Source organism: Prunus dulcis, chromosome 4 (assembly GCF_902201215.1).
Source record: "Prunus dulcis chromosome 4, ALMONDv2, whole genome shotgun sequence".
Lineage (NCBI taxonomy): Eukaryota > Viridiplantae > Streptophyta > Magnoliopsida > Rosales > Rosaceae > Prunus > Prunus dulcis.
This window is the reverse complement of record NC_047653.1, coordinates 23,489,441-23,512,075: the sequence shown is the minus strand read 5'-3', so window position 1 is coordinate 23,512,075 and position 22,635 is coordinate 23,489,441. Positions and strand designations below refer to the sequence as shown.

General features: G+C 36.2%; 1 protein-coding gene, 1 long non-coding RNA gene and 1 pseudogene across 9 annotated transcripts in view; 2 read left to right on the top strand and 1 right to left on the bottom strand.

Moving 5' to 3' along the window:
- Positions 1 to 1,536, top strand: part of LOC117625640 (probable LRR receptor-like serine/threonine-protein kinase At5g63710) — a 2,677-nt gene extending 1,141 nt beyond the window's left edge. The window contains exons 5-6 of the mRNA XM_034357166.1: positions 73 to 414; positions 1,109 to 1,536. Of these exons, the coding sequence (XP_034213057.1) occupies positions 73 to 414; positions 1,109 to 1,536 (770 nt within the window). The remainder of the gene's footprint in view (positions 1 to 72; positions 415 to 1,108) is intronic.
- Positions 1,537 to 3,024: 1,488 nt separating this feature from the next.
- LOC117626074 lies at positions 3,025 to 6,476 on the bottom strand. Of its 8 annotated transcripts, none has more exons than XR_004585491.1 (6): positions 6,017 to 6,476; positions 5,678 to 5,769; positions 5,400 to 5,548; positions 3,987 to 4,993; positions 3,800 to 3,856; positions 3,025 to 3,249 (listed from the first exon to the last, which is right to left on the bottom strand). It is a non-coding gene; the product is annotated as an uncharacterized LOC117626074 (long non-coding RNA). The 8 variants fall into 8 exon arrangements; XR_004585489.1 differs by lacking the exon at positions 3,025 to 3,249 and having other exon boundaries at positions 3,623 to 3,856; positions 3,987 to 4,091; positions 4,373 to 4,993; XR_004585495.1 differs by lacking the exon at positions 3,025 to 3,249 and having other exon boundaries at positions 3,623 to 3,856; positions 6,017 to 6,112; positions 6,199 to 6,476.
- A 2,204-nt stretch (positions 6,477 to 8,680) lies between these two features.
- On the top strand, positions 8,681 to 12,163 carry LOC117625639 (annotated as a pseudogene).
- The last annotated feature ends 10,472 nt before the right edge of the window (positions 12,164 to 22,635 follow it).

The following is a 22,635-nucleotide window of genomic DNA, read 5'->3' as shown; positions in this document are numbered from 1 at the left end:
TATGTATTCGTTTAATCTGTTGTCAAACTAACATCTACTCCACCCCCTTTTCTTATTTTAATGTAATTTTAGGTGAAGATGAGTGCAAAATTTCCTTTGGCCAGTTAAGAAGATTTTCTTGGCGTGAAATTCAGCTTGCTACAGATAACTTCGATGAAAGCAACATAATTGGACAAGGGGGCTTTGGAAGAGTTTACAAAGGTGTCCTCTCAGACAATGTAAAGGTTGCAGTGAAACGCCTTACAGATTATAACAGTCCTGGTGGAGAGGCTGCATTCTTGAGAGAAGTACAACTCATTAGCGTTGCAGTTCACAAGAATCTTTTACGGTTGATTGGATTTTGTACAACTTCATCCGAGAGAATCCTTGTTTATCCATTCATGAAAAATCTTAGTGTTGCGTATCGCTTGAGAGGTATGTCCTAAAAGAGCATTGCTTGAGTTTACTTTTCTATTTCTCCTCTGCATTTTTCAGTGTGAGTGGCTCTGAACACAAGCATGTTTTACAACCATGGTTTGAACTTCTTTTTGTGCTTGGTAAGTGATTAGAAGCCCTAATTCAGTGTTCAGTCCCAAAAGAAAGAAGAAAAAATCATTGCTTGTTGCCATGTTCTGTTCCATTTGAGAGCCTGTAATTTTACTTCTGTTTTCGTGGTTTAATTTAGCAATAGAATTCTGCAACATATTATGACATGAGGTACCATCCTTGAAATTTTTTCTGAGATGCTCCCTAATCCTTACTTCCTTTGTTGTTTTTCTTGGTAATTTTACTTACACCCATTAGGTATCGTACGGTCAACCTCACCTTCCAGCCCATACTTATGGAGGAGGTCTTTCATCGCACGTATTGATATATAACCACCATTTTGTGATTCAAATTCCTAAACACAAATTTCTATTTTCTTCAACCAACTCGATATTCAAGTAAGGACATCCTGAACTCCCTACTTCTTAAGGGGGGAGATAGGATTTACATCATTTGTATTTTATGCTTGTTCATTTGAAGGTTAATCATCACTTAATTCTTTGGAATGGCATATCACGATTCTCATATATCTACTGTTCAATATTTTTAATTCATAACATATTCTTCCTGATATATGTGTTAGATTTAAAACCTGGTGAGAAAGGCTTGGACTGGTCAACAAGGAAACGCATCGCTTTTGGTGCAGCCCATGGCTTAGAGTATTTACATGAGCATTGTAATCCTAAGATTATACACCGTGACTTAAAGGCTGCAAACATTCTTCTAGATGATAATTTTGAGCCCGTTCTTGGAGATTTTGGGCTAGCAAAGCTGGTTGATACAAAATCAACTCACGTTACCACTCAAGTGCGTGGTACCATGGGTCATATTGCCCCAGAATATTTGTCCACTGGAAAATCGTCAGAAAAGACTGATGTTTTTGGATATGGTATCACACTTCTCGAACTTGTCACTGGTCAGCGTGCTATAGATTTTGCTCGGCTTGAAGAAGAGGAGGATGTTCTTCTGCTTGATCATGTAAGATTTATAGTCTCCTATATGACTTCCTGAACTCTTTGGACATATCTATACTTGATGGGATTCTTGTCCGTTAAAATGGCACCTCTCCTTTATGGCAGCTTTTATCTTTTTATCTTCTATCAGTTAGTTTGTCAAGTTTTTTGCATTTCTGCTTTTTTCTCCCAGATAATCGATATGCATAATTGATGAGCGAGTACATAATTAGTTCATTTCTCAAGTTTTCTCTGCCTTTCTCTGAAGATTTATATAATCCTTCATGGGATTGTTAGAAAAGGATGTCTACCCCTTTTAGTTGGTGAGCATGCCACTATTCAATTTTACGAACTAGTAGTAGAAATTATGGGTCAATGGAACCTTTTCTCTAGGCTAGGGATAATACCATGAGGGGGAAGTCACAAGACCACAAATTGGCAGGACTGAATGGAGATGCTAGAAAGAAGATTGTCAGGCATGGCATGCTCCAAAAATCCCAGGCGACTTTAGATACATAGAATATTTGCATAGATTTGGGCTGGGACCTTGTCTAACATTGGGTGAATGAGAGTGTTACAAGCGGTACTTAATTTGGGCTAAAGAAACTTAACTGCAATATATTTATGCTCCATTGATAATCATGAGAGTGTGTGATGTGATTGTGACTATGGTGTTTCTTGGGGAACAAGTAGCAGCTACACCTTATTTTGGAGGAATAGGCGGGATGGCTAGGGAACTGTTATAGGGTTTGCCAAATTTTCTTAGAGGGGGAGGAGGGGGCTTTCTAACTCTTAACTATTATATAATCTAGTAAGAATCAGCTCATGTTCATTACTAGGGATTAATTTTATCTAAGAAACTAGTCACCATATATAGTATAAATGTATATGTGTGTGAAAAGATAAGAGAAGAGAGGAAAAGAAAGTTGTGGGATATCATATAGCCAAAGATAAGTTTTCATTTCATATAACCACTACGTTTGCGTGGGTGGATATGCATGTGGTCTATGAGACGTTGTTGATTAAATTTTGAGTGGGATGATTTAAGATACTTTTAATCTTCATCTTTTCCAATCTTCATCTTTACTTGGGTTTAATAATCAACAAGAAGGTTTCAGTCCACAACGGAATCCTTTTAGAGCTAAACTGAATGAGTTTCATTTAGGTGCATACGTTAAGAAAAAATTTCGGTGTCGAAACGAATACGATAAAACTCTCAAGTGTATTCTTCTCCTAGTTACAAATACGATTTACGAGAAGTGGACCTTAAGTAAAGTAATTAAACCTAATAAAGTCCAAATAGGAGACTACAAATTAGGTTATACTAGCAAAGGTCCCCGCACGATGTTGCAGTTTTAAAATCATCTAAAATGTCTACAAAGTTGTGAAAATATGTAGCAAGTTTAAGTTACAAAATAAAGACTAATAACATGTTTTATATGTTGCTTGTCATGTTTATTAAAATATGATCAATATTTTAATAAACCCAAAAGGAAAAGGAAAAGGAAAATACGAAGACAGTATGAAATGAAAGAAACCCAAAAAGAAGGATGAAATACCAAACTTTCATTCAAATCAAGAAACACAAATAAAACATTTTGGACGAAAATTTAACTACTTTGAACATAAAATTCAAGGAGAATAAGTGAACAAAAAGTTTTGAAGGAAAATAGGGAGAGAAAAAAAAAAACCATTTTCAACCTTGTCTAGCCTGCAAAGAACCTCCTTCTACTCACCGCCTCTTCTTGACTCTCTCGTACACAGTTAACATCTTACAAAAATTGAAAATCCACAACAACAACAAAAATATAGGATAAGCATCTTTCAAAATAGAAACATAACAAAGTGGATGAAACACATTAAATAAGAGATATAATTAACTGCAATCATTAAGTTTTACTAAAGGTTTGGCAAAATCTGGGAATCAGGAGATTGCAATCGACAAAAGTCTCTCTTCCAAAAGCATAAGCAAATATCATAACAAAATCATTAGCCTTCAAAAAGGATGGAAGCAGTTTCATAATATCAGAAAAATCAAAAGGGGAATTTAACAATTTGTCGATTGTTACAATTGTTTTCATGGTCACAGGCTGCACTTATAGCAAAGTGTAGAATTGGGACAAAAATCTCTGAGAAATTAGACATAACCTTTAAGAATTGGCAAGACAACTTGTCATACTTCATACCAGTTATGAAATTTATATTGAAAGTGCAATTACTGCTCAAGTAATCATAAAGGCAAAAGTAATAGAAATGTTATTTCTGTACATGGTGTACAACCCTCATAGATACAGAATCCATTTTGATGCATTCAAAATTACCTTGCTCTTTTGCACTCTTACATGAACCCGAACTCCAATTACTTCCTCTCCATTTACCTAATCAGTACAGAAGTACGTTCTATGAGCAAACAACATAGATCAAACTTTATTAGATGACCTAAGAGATAAATATACTCATCCATCAAAAAGCTGTCATGCAATAAGAAACAATGGCTATTGTTCTTACAGACTTTATCTTCCCTGTAGAACATATTTCAAGCCGAACTGAGGCAAAGAATTTTAATGCAATTCCTCCAAATGTCGCTTGTGGAGTACCATAGTATACACCAATCTTGCAAAATGAACGAATGATGCCATTAGTTTCTGGAAGTGAAACAATTGTGATTAGGGGAAAATAACTAATAAAGAAACCTGACGGAACAATCAAAATCATACACATCTGAAAAATTAATGACTCAAATTCAGCTGCTTAGACCTAAGCACTCAAATCTCAATTATTGCAATGGGCCCAAGAATGGGTCATCATAAATATCTGAAAATTTTAAGGCTCAAAGTCAGCTGCTAAGATATAAGCACTCAATCTCAATTGTTTCAATGAATCCAAGTACATACCATCCAAATATAGATATACACACCATCCATTCAGCTGCTTAGCCCGTACTCTAAAATCAAGCCCCAACTCCTTCAGTTGCTTCTCATAGTGAAAGGAACCAACCCCAAAACCAGGCAGAAACAGCACTGGAAGGGAGCCTAAGGTTTCACATCCAGCTTTCTCATAATGCACACTGAATTCGGGCTTCCATTCCCAAAAGCAACTATTTACTGGCGCACCTGATTCACCTTTGGATTCATCTGGTAGACCAGGAATCAAAACTTTAGTTACTGGTTCCCCTGTTTCTGAAATACTTTCATTCTCTTCCCTTTTAATTACGTAGCCATCAGAGCTTCCACTTGATAAAATTGGACCAACATGTTTGAAGTTTTCACCGGTGTCTAATGACCTAAAACCTCCTTGGTGATTTAGTTGCTTCAAGAAAGGCTGATCTAAATTGTAACAGCTCAAAAACTTCTTTCTAACATCAAATTTAGCACCAAAAACTCTGTTTTTTCTAAAACCTAGGAGACTGAATTGATGTGAACTTGAGCTTTTCACAATCAATTTCCACCTTAAATTAAAAGTATCATAGCATGGTGCAGAACTGTATGAGAGTACTTCCATACCCACAAACTGTTCTGACCAATCAAAACAGGGATTCAACAACAATTTGACTTTACCTTTTATTGCATGAGACTAGGGATTCAACAACAATTTGACTTTACCTTTTATTGCATGAGACTAATTGAGAAAATGAATAAGAATAATTTGCAAATCACATGTTGTATGTAGCTTTCATGCTTCCAACTTTTCCTCGACACACACACACACACACACAAAGCATAAACTGATATGAACAGAACTTAATATCAATTACCAATCATGAACTTTAGTAAACACCCAAAAACTGGTTAAGATATTTATTATAACTTGAGAAAAAAGACTAAACAAAATTAGCAACCAGTAGCTTTCCTGCACAACTCTAAAGGAAACACAAAGATTTATGGCAAAAGAAGAACAAATTTCTTAATTGTTTTGGGTTACCTTTAAAGTGAGCAGCCAAGTGTCGTTAGAGTTGCGATGCTTTGTGGAATTCTCAGTCTTCTCCAAGTATTTAGGAGATCCTTGCAAAATCGAGAGAGAGAGAGAGAGAGATATATTTGGGCAGTTGCTTGCTTACACGCTTCTTCTTGCTTTAATGACCAAGCAAAAAAATGAACTTTTAAATTTGTGTTTTATATGCATTTGCTAAATATCAATCAACCGGCCAAAAAACACGACAAAAGATTAGTTCAGGCTTGCACACTGTCAAGTTCTTGTACCTGCTGAATGGATTCTTTTAACCAAAAAAGTGCACCACAGTAAATGCACTTATAATTCTTCTCTCCCAAGTCGACACATCCTTCAATACTTCCTACAGAGAAAAGAAATGTGGAATGGAGACAATAGAAGACACAAATGGAGGTTATCAGCAATAGAACAATACAGTTCAAATTTAGGAGAAAAAATTTAAATCACCCTATACGTAGCAATATCAGAAAGTCAAATATGAGCAATTGCATATCTGAAGTTTAAATTTGCCAAGCACAATTGCAATTGCATATCTCACCCTTAAATTCACTAAAAGCATAAATTTTAACAATAAAAGGAAATGGAGTTACCTATGCAAAAGTCACCCTCTAAACAATCAAAATCACAAAACAACTATCTCTGCATTGTCGTTGTCATCAAAGATTTGAAAATTCTCTCTCATAACCCTACACCACCAAAAACGCAGCATCAATGCTAAACTCAAAGAATAAAAACTATGGAATCAATTTGGGCAAGGAATCGAGGATTCAACAGTATGCTCAGAAACCCATCAGCAATGGAAGAACTCGCAGATCGAAAATCTTTAGACGAACGTTGGACAGAGGATGAAAGATGGTTGAACCAATGAATGAACAGATGAGATGCGATGAAGACCAAACGGACGGTGAGATTCGCAAGGCGCCAGCCCAAATGGAAATCGACGGCCCCAAATGCCGAAGACCGAATCCGTGCATCCCATGGCTGCCCCCAACAGCCCAACCAAGCTGGTTCGAAGCGGACGATATTTCTGTGGAAACGAAACAGTGCGGAGAGTTGGCATCTAAAGAGAGAGGGGCAAAAAGGGGAGAGCAGAAAAGGTTTAGGGGAGGGCATTTTCGGTAATTCACTGTGATGAAAAGAAAACAAAACAGCAAACAACAGTGAAATGGGGGGCATTTCCGTCATTAAACTGTGCTTAGCTACAGTGTTTAGTTGCATTTTGTTTTAGTATATATAGAATTTAGAATTCACACTGACACTCCCGCTCAAATTGGTGAACACATACCTCCCTCAACTTGACTAATGAGTTGGAGTGACGGGAGAGGAAGGAGAGAGAGGGAAGCGAGAGAAAAAAACTATAAAACCTCACTTTTTTTGTTTTTAATAAATGGATGATTTTGAATTTTTCCTGAATTTGAGTTTTCTTAAGTTTGCTTACTCATTCTTCTTTGGCTTCACATGGATATTAGCAAACATCATCATTACCATTTTGGGCTTCACATTCTTGACTTTATAACAAAATATATATATATATATATATATATATATGATATGGTCATAGGTGGCTGCTGATCAATGCAAGCAATAATATTATATTATATTATTATACTAATATTTGTGACTAGAAAAGTAGAGACCAACTTAGTGCTGGTCTGCATCACGTTTGTGCTCCCTTGAGCAATAATTTCACGGACCACGTGGATGAACCTGCCCAAGCTCCATACCTTTACTTGCTTTTGTTTAGGGGTGGCAATTTCGGATACGACTCGATACACGACTCGAAACCCGCACGAAAAATTAGCGAGTTCAACCCGCACGATAAAAAAACAGGTCAATTTCGGGTCAACCTGTCCTGACCCGTTTAATAAACGGGTGAGTTTCGGATCAACCCACTAACCCGTTTATTTAACGGGTCGTGTCACGGGTCGTGTCAACCCGCATCGAACCCATTAACCCGTTTTATTTGCAAGTGATATGAACTTTTCTGTTCAATTTGGAGTTGAACTTGAACTTTTCTATTCAATTTGGAGTTGAACTTGAACTAATGAATATATATTTGTATTTAATTATTTACTTGGGTTGTATTTGGGGGAAGTTTTATCAAACTGTTAAAATTATTAATTTAGTTATAATAAAAAATGAACAGGTGGCGAGTTACATGGGTTGGGTCTTGTCAACCCGTCTATAAACGGGTCGTGTTCGGGTTGACAATTTCTGACCCATTTATTAAACGGGTCGTGTTCGGGTTGACCATTTCTTACCTGTTTAAAATCTCGACACGACACGAACCTGACACGACACGACCCATTGCCACGCCTACTTTTGTTATCGATATGATTATAATTAGTACAGATATAACAATATAATAAACAATCAGGACAAATAAAAGTAGATGACTTATCTCTCAAATAGTCACCAAGAATCCTCTTCTTTTCCAATGTCACCAGTACACAGTTGGTTTGCTCGTATATATCTCTAACAGACTACAGCTCCTTCACTAAGAGTTTCTCGTGCTGAAACATGTTATAAAATGAATTGGAATGTGTGCGAATATTGACTTCACGTAAAGTAGATGAGACGCAGTATTTAACGACGTTCGACTATGCCTACGTCCTCGGAGAGCAGCACTAGTAACTTTTTCACTATATAAAATAATAAGGCTACAACTTCAATGTTTACAATATGTGTGGCTCAACTTCAATGTTTATAATAGTGGACCTTAAGTAAAGTAATTAAACCTAATAAAGTCCAAATAGAGACTACAAATTAGGTTATATTTAGAATTCACACTAACACTCACGCTCAAATTGGTGAACACATACCTCCAATCCTCTTGACCAATGAGTTGGAACACACCTTATTTTTTAATTGTCTTGGACAGAATATGGACTTATTGGTCTTTAGTCTTCACAAATGGAATATTAATTGTCTTCACAAATGGAATACTAATTGGTCAAGAAGGCGTCTTAAAAAGACAGTCTTGGTAATGCTTCATGTGAGTGACCACCAGCTGTCATCCGCGTCTTAAAAAGACGTTAATCTTGTCTTGTAGGGTAAGGTCAAGAAAGACAGTCTGGCGCACTCACCTGCCCCGGATTAGATATTTCTTAAAAATTGACTTGGAGTTTACCTTGAAGACTTACTCAGCATATAAACTGGGCAGAAGAAAGCGAACACCGCAACACAAACAATTATCCCCCAATCAGTTCTTGTTCATAAACACTGCTGTCAACCATTTTCTGAAGCTCAAAATAATGGCTGATGCGCTCATTTCCGTGCTGCTAGAACGGTTGGCCTCGACAACCTATGAATACATAGAAGGAGGGGTGAAAATTGTTTTAAACGTTGAGGAAGATGTTGAGAAATTCACTCGGACTCTCCGAGTTATTCAAGCTGTGCTTGAGGATGCAGAGCAACGCCAAGTGACGGATCAAGCTGTCAAAATCTGGTTGGATGAGCTGAAAGATATATCCTACCAGATGGTGGATGTGCTGGATGAGTGGAACACAAACATTCTCAAACAACAAGTTGAGAAGCAAGAAAGAGAAGGTGATCCAAATGCTCTTGTTACAAAGAAGAAGGTACGTTTCTCTAGTTTCTCCCGTTACTTTTGTCTTGGCAAAGTCAGTAGGGTGATTCTTCGCCATGACATTGCTCTGAAAATAAAAGATCTGAATGATAAGTTAACTGAGATTTATGAGGAAAGAAAAAAGTACCAGTTTCTAAGCAAAGAATTAGGCATTCAACAACCTCAACAACCTCAACGACCTCAAACTGCATCTTTTGTCGATATATCTGAGATATTTGGTCGAGAAAATGAAAAAAAGGTTTTGATAACAAACTTGTTGAGTGATAGTAGTGCGGAAGGGAAGGGGCTCCTTATCATCCCTATTGTCGGGATGGGAGGCATGGGAAAAACAACTTTAACCCAACTAGCCTATAATGATGACCGAGTCAAAACCCATTTTGATTTGAGGAAATGGGTTTGTGTTTCAGACCCTTTTGATGAGATTAAGATTGCCAAAGCCATTATTGGTCAAAACGCCCCAAATTCAAATGAGTTGGATGAGGTCTTGCAATGTATGTCTACATCCATCCAGGGCAAAAGGTTTCTCCTTGTCCTGGATGATGTATGGACCGATGATCCTAAAAAGTGGGAACAATTAAAGGTACCATTAATCCAAAATGGTGCTAAAGGCAACAGAATATTGGTGACCACAAGAAAACATGAGGTTGCCAAAATGATGAGAGCAACAAGAAACATGATTAATCTGAGAGAGTTGAATGATGAATGTTGTTTGTCAATCTTCAATCACATGGCCTTTTCGGATAGGGATGTACATGAGTTTGGAGATATTAGTAAGGAAATTGTAAAGAAGTGTAAAGGTTTGCCTCTTGCTGCAAAGACTTTGGGTAGTCTCATGCAGAATAAGACAAAAATGGGAGAATGGAAAGAAGTTTTGCATAGTAAGATATGGGATCTAGAGAAGGTCGAGCAAGAAGTTTTCCAACCCCTATTCCTAAGTTATAATGATTTGGCCCCAACAATTAAATGTTGCCTTTTATATTGTGCTACTTTTCCAAAAGATTACAAGTTTAAACGAGATGATTTGATTAAACTTTGGATGGCACAAGACTATGTTATTTCGAAAGGGAATAAAGAAAAGGGAACAACAGGTGATGCAGTTTTTGACAACTTAGTGGCACGGTCATTTTTCCAAGATTTTGAGATAGATCTTGACACCAGTACCATTACAGGTTGCAAAATGCATGATATTGTGCATGACTTTGTACAATTTCTCACCAAGAATGAGTGTTTGATTATCGATCATGGTGAGGAAACTACCAGCGAATCAAAGGTATTTGGTGATAAAGTTCGTCATTTGACCTTGAGATATGTTCCTGAAGGTCCACTTCCACTTTTTATCTCATCTTACGATTGCAAAAATCTCCGCACGCTCGCAACTTTTGATTCAAGAATTACTACCATAGACCCAAATTTAATTTTACAATTGAAATGTCTTAGGACATTAAATTTGAGTCTTAATCCCATCAAAGAACTCCCGAAGGAGATTGGTGAATTGATACATTTGAGGCATATTGATTTGTCTTTCAATCATATACTGAAGAAATTACCAGACACTATTTGTGGTTTGTACAATTTGTCAACCTTGCGCCTTGTGTGCTGCTCTAACCTTACAAAACTGCCTGAAAACATGGGAAACTTGATTAACTTAAAGCATCTTTATGTTGACGGTTGTGGTCTTCTGAAGTCGTTCCCCAAAGTGATAGGGAGATTAACAAGTTTGCAAACACTAGATGTGTGTTCATGTGGTGGCGACAAAGATGAAGAATTCCAAATTGGGGATCTGAGAAACTTGAACCTTGAGGGAAGTCTGAAAATACAACTTCGGGGTGATGCGACAGATAAGAGCGAGGTTGAGAAAGCACAATTGTGGGACAAAAAGCTATTTAATCTCACTGTTGATTTTGCAGGGCAGACGAACAGTGCAGAAATACTGAATGCCTTACGACCGCACCCAGATTTGGAATCTTTAAGGATTTGGAGTCATAATGGCACCACGTGGCCCAATTGGATTCAGTCTTTACACAATTTGAGATTCCTTACTGTTGTGGGGGGACACCGTGTGAACTTTGGCCTCTTGGGAAATTGGAATGCCTTGAAAGACTGGTCCTATACAGTATGGAAGGAGTGAAAAAGGTCGGTGTTGAATTTTTGGGATTAGAAGATCAAACCTCATTCAGAATCAGATCACCCCAAATATTATTCCCAAAATTGAAACTACTCCACTTTTACAACATGTCGAATTGGGAAGAGTGGGAAGGCGTGGAAGAGTGGACCAAAGAAGATTCTGAAATTACAATCATGCCATGCCTTTCTGAGTTAAGAATTGGCGACTGCGAATTGCTAAAGGCACTGCCAGACTTCATCTTCAAAACACCACTGCAGACTCTTGGCATCATCAGATGTCGGAGACTTGCAGAGCATTACGAAGAAGGCAATGGAGAGTGGGCCAAGATTTCTGCTAAGATCCCAAACATCCGCATTTACTCCCGGTAATTGAGCTCTAGCAATCTCTTATTTACCTACAATGATCATATTTGTTTCCTTGAAAATCTTCAGAAGGTGATGACTCGCTAGGCACATTTATGAAACATCTGTCTCGGCGGCATATATAATCTTGAGATGGTGACTCGCTAAAACTGTAAGTAATTGTTCGCATTTATGATATCATGATTTTTCTATGAAGAGGATTTTTCAAATGAGTATGAAAGGTGCTTTGATCTGCCTAATTTAGTGAATCTCCCTAAATTAATTTACACGAGGTTTGTTGTTTTGTTTAATCTGCATGCTTTAGTTGTTTCTCAAAAAATTTAATTCCCGAATTGAGAAATGATTGCAAGAAGCAAATTAATTGATCAACTATGTATGTGTCATCATTTCAGGGACCCTATTGAAGCAATTAGAGTGATGTAAATCATCAAGTGTCAGCCTACGGAAGTTCCAATAACTGAAATTTTGATTATTTTCATCACTGCCTTGACAGAGACATGGTGAATTTGGAAGGTCTACTGAGCTTGATGATTGCCCTGATTTTTTTGTTTTGTAAGCACCTTATATTTAACTAATCTACTGGTGTATTGATCATTTGCAAAACTTCCTTTGTGTCATTAATTTGTAAAATGTACTCTTGAGGAACTCGTGAATTTGGCTTTCTCTTATTTTATTGTGTATCAGTTCCCAGTTTTTCTGTTCCTCTAGGTGGTGTGTTTTGTTTGTCTTGAGTAACTTTGATTTGGTGTGTGTTCTTAAGCTAGAAAAGTCACTAATGATTCAGGATTTCCATCTCCTCATCCTCTGGCGTGAGTGAAGGGGCTATAGTAATAATAGTAATAATAGTAATATTAGTAAGCTAGTATTAATTTTTTATGCATTTGTTTATGTCTTTTATGTTCGCGTTTTGGATAGTATTGGATATTTTCAGTGTTATCTTTTGTAAACTCTTATTATCTTTAAGAATATTGATACTCTTGCCACATTTTTATATCACATCTTTATACTATCTTATGTGATAACTGAGGTGGACAACCACATCAATTAAAACTATTTAATTTTTTTTCTTTTATGATTTATTCTAGTATTTGTTTTTCTAATTGTCTTGATTAAAATACACTTCATTGATTTAATTGATGTGACATATAATATGGATATACCACATCATGTGGTATAAAAATGTGGGATAAAAATATGGTAAGTGTAGTATTACTCTATTTTTAATAAAGCATCTATTCCCCCACCAAAAAAAAAAAAAAAAAAAAAAAAAAACTGTTGTAAAGAAGAATGGTTGAAGCCTACATGCTCTAACATTCAAGTTCAACACAAAATCAAACCACACACCCACCAAACCAAACAACACACCCACCAAACCAAGCCATTTGCTTTGCCTATAAATAGGCATTATATTTGCTTGTAATGTAAGATGAAATGAGAGAAGATGAAGGGAAGGAAGAAAGAGGGTGAGTGTGTGAAGAGAAAGAGAGCAAAGAGAAATTCCCCTAGAGAGAAAATTCAGTGAGCATACATATTGTAAATACTAAAGTTGTAGCCCTATTATGTTATGAATGAAAGGTTACTGTTGCTGCTCTCTGAGGACGTAGGCATAGCCGAACCTCGTTAAATGCTGTGTCTCATCTACTTTACGTGCAGCTCAATATTCGCTCATATCCCCGTTCATTTTATAACACGTTATCAGCACGAGAAGCTCTCAGGTATAATTTTTGTGTTGCACTATTATCTATACTACTAACCATTATGTTGATGTAAGGAAGAAAAGTAGTGGAGAAGTTGTGGTCTGCTAGAGAGATATACGAGCAAACCAACTGGAAGGATAAGCTCCCTGCCTCTTACTTTTTCTATTATTTTATTATTTCTCCACACAATTTAATACTCATACTAACATCCAAAGCTAGTGAAATTTGCAGGTGAAAAGAAAAAAGCCAACATGATATGTCTAGCTTTCACTAATATATCAGTATAATAATATTATATTATTTGATTGTGGTGTTGATATGAACCCACAAATAATTGTCTTTACTTTATCCATCCCACAATTATTTTATTTACTGTATGGTGTAGGTTTATTACCCATACAACATTATCTATTTAAAAGGGTGGTGCGGGTTTATCGTCCACGCCTTTACTTTTATGTATGGAGCAGAATTAGTGCCCATACAAGCACGTTTACTTTGTCGCAAATTTACTTTTACTTAAAGTATGATGTGGAATTAACCCTCATACTTTATGAATTTACTTTACCGCACATTTAATTTTATTTAAGGTATGGTGCGGAATTAACGTCCATACAACAAGCAATTTAATTTATGAATTTACTTTACCGCACATTTAATTTTATTTAAGGTATGGTGCGGGATTAACGTCCATACAACAAGCAATTTAATTTATGAATTTATTTTACCGCACATTTACATTTATTTAAAGTATGGTGCGGGTTTATCGTCCATACTAGTAATTTATTTACCAGTAATTTATTTTATGGATTAATTGTGCTGTATGATGAGTTTTTTTACAGTATGCAGATCAGGACCAGAAGTTCCTTGATCCTCATCATACAATTACATCAGGACTTGAAGATCCTTGATGATGATATTGATATGAGAACTGGCAGTCTCTCCGGTACTATACTTGTAAACAAGAGATCGGACTTGAAGATTCTTGATCCTTGACATGTAAATAAGGACCTAGAGTTCCTTGATGATGTAACAGTACCGTATTGGTTAAAAGTGCCGTACACATGAATAATAACTGTACTGGCAAATGTACTGCACACATAAATAGATATGTATTCATGACTTGATGAATAGTACTATTCACATGAATAGTGATGTATGCATAAATATTAACCATTTTGGGTAAACCGTCACTATATACAAAAGGGAACCTGCAGTTCCTTAAACTCATGGATGAGCAATTAAATGAGATGCCAGAAGTTTCTCAAAATATGGACAATTATGTAAGGACTTGAAGTCCCAAAATATGTACAGAAAATTGTAAAAATATCCATACCATGAGAATATGTGATTTTGGCCTGAAGTTCAAAATCTAACAGTATTGAGAACCTAAAGTTCCAACAGTTAAATGGACAACCCTTGAGGTATTATTGCAAATTGTGGTACACCACATATTTCTTTGGCATAAGAGAATGATGAATTTAATAAAGTTCGATTCTGTTATAATCACCTCAAGGAAGAAATATATTTTGTGAATTTCGGTTGTTAAAAATACACCGTGAAATGGATAACATCAGTATAAACCTCAAATAATGAATTGAGGCTCCCCACATATTTTGTTATATCTGGGCCGGAAGCCCATGGATCCAAATATATGAGAGATCCTGAACTTGAAGTTGTGGGTATATAGTAGTTAATGCTCTTCACTACTATATTGTGATATTAGCGTGGCTTTTACTCAATCCATATTTCATGTCCATTTGAAAAGGGCGAATAAATTCTGAGTTTGTGTTTAGCCCGGGCCAGAAGTTACGGGCTCACATGCATTGAAATATGAAATTTGGGATAGTCGATGTGGTTATTTGAACCTATAAGGCACAAGGTTCCAAACCGTCATTTTGAAAAGACGTAAAAACCACAGGTGCAAGTTTAAGAATGTGCGCAATTATTATAACAGGAAAGGAGCATATAACAGATAGATTTTTTCCACCTGCAATGAAGGTGCAGGCCCTGTAAAATCTATAAAATTACATTATGTTCTGGAAGCCTCTGAAGGAAGAGGACGGAGCCTCTTAAGCTTAGCCATGAGCCTCTCATGGTCTCCCAAAATTCTTTCATTTGAGACCTGCAGCATGTCTAGCCTTCTCAGTGTATCAACGGAGTACGAACTCACCAGTTTCAACAAGGCATTATTCTCTCCTTTAAGTTTCTCAACCTCTTGTTGAGACTCATGAAGCATTCTTTGAAGAGATGAATTTTCAGTTGTTAGCTTCTGAACCTCGTTTGCTCTAGCACGCAAACGATCAGCCATGTTAGAAACAGAAGTAGCACTCTGAATGCTAAAAGCCATTGAGTCATCAATAGCCTCTTCCTCAGACCTCCCTGTCAACAACATTTCATCCATTGGAGTAATGAAATTCCTAGCTACTATGACAGCAGTAGCATCATTCATCATCACAGAATCATTAACTGTGAGATGACGATTTTGGGATACAAAGGATGGACGCCAAACTTTTGCGTCACTGGTTGTTGTGGGAGCATCATTTAAATTGAAATAATTTGGGCAGGAAGAAGAGGAAGCCATTTTAAGAAGGTTTTGAAGAAAGTCTTACAAAAACTAAAGTTTCAGAAAATGAAGGAAGTTGAGTTGAAACGCAGTTGCTCCAATCAAGTTTTGCAAAGGCAATATCTATAGACGAAAATGTGACAACATTTCCAGGATCCCAATATCTTCTCGAATCCCCATATTATCTTTTTCTTTCCCAGAGTCCAAAACTTCACGTGGCCTCTAATAATGCATGTCGGCACTTTCGGCGTTTTCAAGTATTATTTTCGTCAAAGCCGATCTTGCTTTACGGATTTCACGGAGCTACTTTTTCAAAAGTATCCCGAGAATCTCGCAATTTTTCCTATGGTTAATTTGAAATTCACCGGTTCTACCTATTCATTGTATTTGTGTATAAATGTGTTACTAACGAAATTTTCTTTGCAGAAGACATCCAGTTTTCTCCATACCTAGTGATGCGATATCTACTTGTTTTTCTTATCAGTAAGCACTCAATATGCCCGAGAAGCAAGACTATCTCTGATCATCCATTCAGGAAGCGAGACTATCCCTGATCACGTTTCCGCTACATCAGGGAACTGTGAAGGCGACATTATGCTCTAATCTCCTGAGGTCCTTCTAGACTAGGAGAAATGAGAGCTTGTTGTTTGCTCCCACCAGCTTCCTTCCTTGATTGCTTACCTTACCTTGCAATCAATATCACAATTTTTGTATCTTTTTTTTCTTTTTATAACTCTCTGTTCATAAGGGATTTTATTTCTTTAGAATGAACATCCGAAGAAAGAATCCATGCAGTGATCCTAACTCTGAGGGTTATTTGTTTTTGACAGAGAGAAGAATTGTGACTTTTGCTCTTGCAGGATATAACTAGATCATCAAGCGCTACATTATATTTACTGGGCCGATACAAGCATGAATGATACTTGAGAAAAGTTTCTCCCACCTAAGGATGTAAGCAATACTTGTGTTATTTTATGCTTATATACTTATTTGATATTTTATCTTTAAAGGTAACCAAATGGGGAGATAAGTCCGTTCCAAAAGAATGGCTTGTATGTATCCATGAATTATTAACGCAAATTTTACAGATTGCAAGTTGGATACATTGATAATACACTGCACATATTAAAGTCTCATAAGAACAAAATATGGGTATAGCAGTGATCAATATGATGCACTCCTGTTGCGTAGCAAATGATGTGGATTGAAGTCCCGAAAGGACAATCCTTTGACATGTCAATATTGATATTGTGCACGCCTAATGCGTAGCAAATTGTATGGGTTAAAGTCCCAGAAATTAATTGACATGTATGTATTAATCTGTGGCATGTCTGTAGCATGACAGATATATGGGTTCTAAATGTTCCAACTCCCTAAATGGAGATTATCCACGCCCTACTATAAAATAACGCTCCATTGGAGGTTATAATCCACATTCTCACATAATAAAAGCCCCCTGCAGTGGCTTGGGTACCCAAAAGCAAAGAAATGCTTATAATTGATGTATGCGCATGCACATGAGAATGGTGGGATCATGAATTGATGAATGACAAATTTTGATTTTGGAGTAGCTACTCAAATCATCAATGGGCTGTGTTGATTGGAACCACGTTCAATTATTAAATGTCGACAATATCATTAGCCAAAATGGAATGAGGTAATTCCATTATAGATAAGAATGAACGTGAAAGAACAAACCCACAATACGAACCCCAAAATTTGTTAATACTGAAAGTTATACTTGGGTGTTCGGAATAGAAGGGAATATAACTACTTTGTATGACACAATGTTTTTGGCATAAACAAGGAATGTTGGGTTTTCTCCATATTTACAAATTCAATTGTGCCCCCTTATTGCACATTTACGGAGACCAACATGTTATCTTTAAAGGTTATTAAAGGCATGGAGCATATTGCCAGAAGCGATTTCCTAAAGATGTATAAATAGCTAGGTTAAAGCTATATAATGTGTCATAAAGTTTAATCCCTTTAAGCAAAATCCTTGAAAGGATTGAAATTGCATGAAGCAAGTCCCTGAATGACATGTGCCTGAAGCACAAAATCTGTACTCAATGTTAATGTACATAAATTGCCTCAATGAGTATATTGATTATAATGTGTTTGCAACACATTAAAGCTTCTCAAGAGTTCCAGAAATATTTGTCTCGACTTAAAGATCGAGCATTATGCCAACGAGATTCTTGCTTATACTAAGAAAGTATTGAAGCATTTTTATGAGGATTATCCGTTGGACACTTTAAGGATTTTCAGGAAGTATATTGGACCGGACATCATATTTTCCAGATAAGGCTCAACTCCATCACCATCATTTTGGGATGATGTGAGGTATATTTGATGCTATTTCCGCATAACACCATGTACGGGCATATTCTTTCAAGTGAACTTACAAATAGCCCAAGTTTTGTTGGAAACGCGGACTCTGAAAAAATTTTATGATTTACATAGAGATAGCTCACTGGAAATATATTTACTTACTCAACTACGAGAATTATTAATGGCTACATCCTCCACTCACTCCGAAAGATTCTCACTCCAAAAGATAGTCATGAAGACATCAGGGGGAGATATTAATCAGGAGGAGCATCCAGAAGTATGCTATACAGATTGTTATACTCTTCTTTCTTCCTTCCATCAGTTTTCTACCTCACTAGGTTTTCTCCAAGCAAGGTTTTAATGAGACAACCAATCTAGGGACATGTGGTCTCCAAGGGGGAGTGTTGTAAAGAAGAATGGGTGAAGCCCACATGCTCTAACATTCAAGTTCAACACAAAATCAAACCACACACCCACCAAATCAAACCACACACCCATCAAACCAAACCACACACCTACCAAACCAAATCACACACCCACCAAACCAAGCCATTTGCTTTGCCTATAAATAGGCATTATATTTGCTTGTAATGTGTGATGAAATGAGAGAAGAGGAAGAGAAGGAAGAAAGAGGGGGAGTGAGTAGAGAGGAAAGAGAGCAGAGAGAAATTCTCCTAGAGAGAAAATTCAGTGAGCATACATATTGTAAATACTAAAGTTGTAGCCCTATTATGTTATGAATGAAAGGTTACTGCTGTTGCTCTCCGAGGACGTAGGCATAGCCGAACCTCGTTAAATGCTGTGTCTCATCTACTTTACGTGCAGCTCAATATTCGCACATATTCCCGTTCATTTTATAACAAAAACTACTTTTAGTGGTATATTTGGATTTTTTTAAGGTTAGAAAATAGTTTCTTTAAAGAAAAAAAAAACATAAACACGCTAATTAAAATCGTGTCGTTTTCTTTTACAGAAGTTTATAATCTCTCCACAATTTCTATGTTTTGTAACCTATACACTTATTATGGTAATTAGCAGCACAGGTGCTTTATGAAGCACAAAAGATACTTTTAAGAACAATTTCTATTGTTTTTCTCTACTTCTCACTTTTCTATACAATTTGTCTCACATAACTAAAATAACTTGGCTGCAAAAACGACACTATTAAGTATTTCCAAAAACTAGAAAAAACTTTATCGTTGGAAAGACATTTAATCGATTCTTGTAGACCTTAATGACCAACTATGTTACACCGATACTCTTAACTAGAGGGGAGTGCTCGTATCTGATAATCCGATAATCGTATCCGATATGTCGATACTCCTATTGTCTTCTGATAATGTTAATTTTAAAAACTCAATTTGTAAACACTCAGCCTCTTCTTCTTGATAGAAGCTAGGTCTTCATTTCATTTGGGAGAGAATAACTATAAAAGAAGAAGAAATAGGAAGAAGGAATTAGAAGCAATCATATTTACCTGTGATGACAATGATGAATGAAGTTAGAAATTTGAGAAGTGGCTTCTCAATGTTTTAATTTGTTTTTGTGTTACTTTTTTTTTATTTTTTTTTATTTTTATGATTTGAACAATCCTATGAAGACTTGTATTTTGTGTTTTGTTTATGGAGACTTGTATTTTGTGTTTAGTTTTATGTTTTGCACTTATGATGGATGATTATGACATGATGGATGTAATATTAATTATTTCTATTTATATTAATTTTAAATATATATTATTTTAATCGCCGTATCGATGCTGTACGCATATCCTAGTTTTTTGGAATTTTGCCTTATCGGTGAATCGTATCGTATCATATCAGCATACCCGTGCAACATAGATGACCAACAGTTCAAGAAGAAGGGAATTAAATACCTTCTGAATATTCGATAATAATTTTTTTATGAAAAAAGTACGAAGCAATTATGGTTCTGAATATTGGTAAATCTTCTCCAGTGACTAAACACAACAACAACACGAATCTTCTCCACAAAATTACTATAATCCCGGACTCAGCAACCAAAAGCACACCTACTCGAACTTGTAATACAAATTCGCTACGCATCAGCAAAAATGACAGATCCGTAAAAGCTAAAAAGAAATAAAACCTCATAAACATAAATAAATAAACACACACACACACACACCCCAAACTGCAATACAGTTCATGGAAACATGGAAATTATTAGACAAAAACAAATTAAGAAGCAAGGCCACCGCTCCACATCCTCAACAGCCGGAAGAGAGCCATAGCGTCACCGGTTAAACCCAAATGCGATGCAGCCCGACATTTTTCCCTTCTTGTGGCTCCAAACCATGTCGAAGGATGACAAATGGAGCCAAATTCTCATGTACATGGGTTGAAAGATGACAACTATCAAGACTACTACATTGTTTCACAATGATTGATTTCAGACCAGAAAAAAAAAAAAAAAACAAAGAAGTATCGAGGGGAATAGGGAGGTAAGGAGATGAGAGGAGAGGGGAGGGGAGGAGAGGATAGGAGAGTAGAGGGGAAGAACTAGTGGAGAGGGGAGGGCGGGAGGCCATTGACCCCAAGGGGTTCCTTAGGATTTTCTCTCTTTCCTTAGGGCTGAACCATATGTACATGGTTAAGGTCTATAAATTGGGGTTAAATATCTTTTGAATTTTATTTTGGATTCAACTGATGTCTATTTACACATTAATTGAATCTTTCTTTGTAAACATCGGTGCTAATTAAGAGATTCAAGTAAGGTTCAAGCACTACTTGAAGGGAATTAATAAGGTTTAACTGTGTAGTTCTTTTGAACCTTTTGGGTCTGTTTGGGACCGGGATTGAATTGGATTATAAAGTAGGATTGAATTGCATTGGATTGGAGTGGATAACACCAATCAAATGATCATATGTTTGGTGTCAAACTGGATTAAGTTAAACATGCCATTTGAAGTTTGAACTTTTATACAAATAAATTAAACTACAATTTTTCTACATGAAAAATAACAATTTTGTAATAAAATAAATAAAAACAGTAATTTTCCAATACCTGGAGATAAAAAGTCAAATTCTCATAAAATAATAAATCCAAAAAATAAACTATAAATAATCATAATCAATATAAATTTAAACAAATTTAATCATCTCCGCTCCGTTAATTGCATAAATGGATATTAGAAATTTAATAGCAGTTGTAAATTTGTAAAAGACAAAATTGGGCCTTCAAAGAATGTACCCAATTGCAGTCCCAGACACACACATTACAAAAACCCAGGAAATGTAAAAGAGAAAATGAAAAAAAAATCCAATATTGTATGTCAAATATTTATAGAAAAAATGAAAAATTTCCGGTGAATTCAAACTTTATCCTAACCTATAAACTACTCAAACATTGTCAAAGAATTTAATAATCATAACTCACATACAATCTAAACAAAAACACAAGATGTTGAGAATCTCAGTGATGAAATGATCACTTATGATGAAGAAGTTCATAGGAGAAATATGATCAGTGATGAAATGGTTTGGGCAAGAGATGGGTGGGTTTTGCTGGAAATTGCTCAAGTTTGTCGGAGATGGCTGAGTTATTGTCGAGGTGATGGAGGCTCAATGTTGGGGATGAAGATTGGAGGAGACAACTGCGACCTTATCTATCGGGGTTTGGTTGCGCTCGATCGTAGCATATCCGAGTTTATACCATAGTTTTCGTTAGGGGTGAGCACGGTCTAGTTCTCACCCCAAATTGAAACTAGCACTATTTATTCGGTCTGGTTTGGTTTAGTTTTGATAAAAAATTATTCATTTTAGTGTGGTCCGACTTGCCTATAAGTTGGTTTTGGATTGAAATTTTTGTTTTTGTTTTAAAATTTTTGAATCTTAAAAATTCACAAATGACCTAATTTAATGCAAAGGGAGGTGATTGGGCATATACTAGAGTAAGAGTAATACTCTTTTTTTTTTTTTTTTTGAAGAAAGAGGTTGATTTCATTCCATTAGAAGGTGGGAATAAAAGGCATGTAAAGTGTGGCCTCGTTAAAACCTTCCCAGAGAAAATCACAAGGGAAAAACCCTGGGATCAGAAAGAGTAACGCTATTTAGACACACAAGACTGACCACATTTGCTGACAACTTTATGTGGCAGTTGATGTGGTCATGTCATGTCAATTAATGAATATTGCCATGTAGATTTTATTTTTATTTCTTTCTTTTTTTAATAAGTACTAAACACAGAAATTAAAAGTGAAATTAAAAATTAAAAAAACCCTAAGCATCCCTGGACTCTTTGTCTCCAACGCTCCCATTTTTCCTCCATCAAATCCACCCATCCTCATCCTCCATTGTTGCTGAGATTTGGAATTTTCTCAATAAAAACGAAATAAAAAAACCCTAACGTCTGTAGCCTCACATCGTTCTCTACTCTGTCTCTCTCATGCCCTCCCTTCCTCCTCCAAATATATCCATCCTCTTCCTCCATTTTTGTTGTGAGAGTTGGAGTTTTTTTTTAATAAAAAAGAAATTAGCGTCCCTGGGCTACTGCCAGTAAGAACAATTTGGGTGGGTTGAA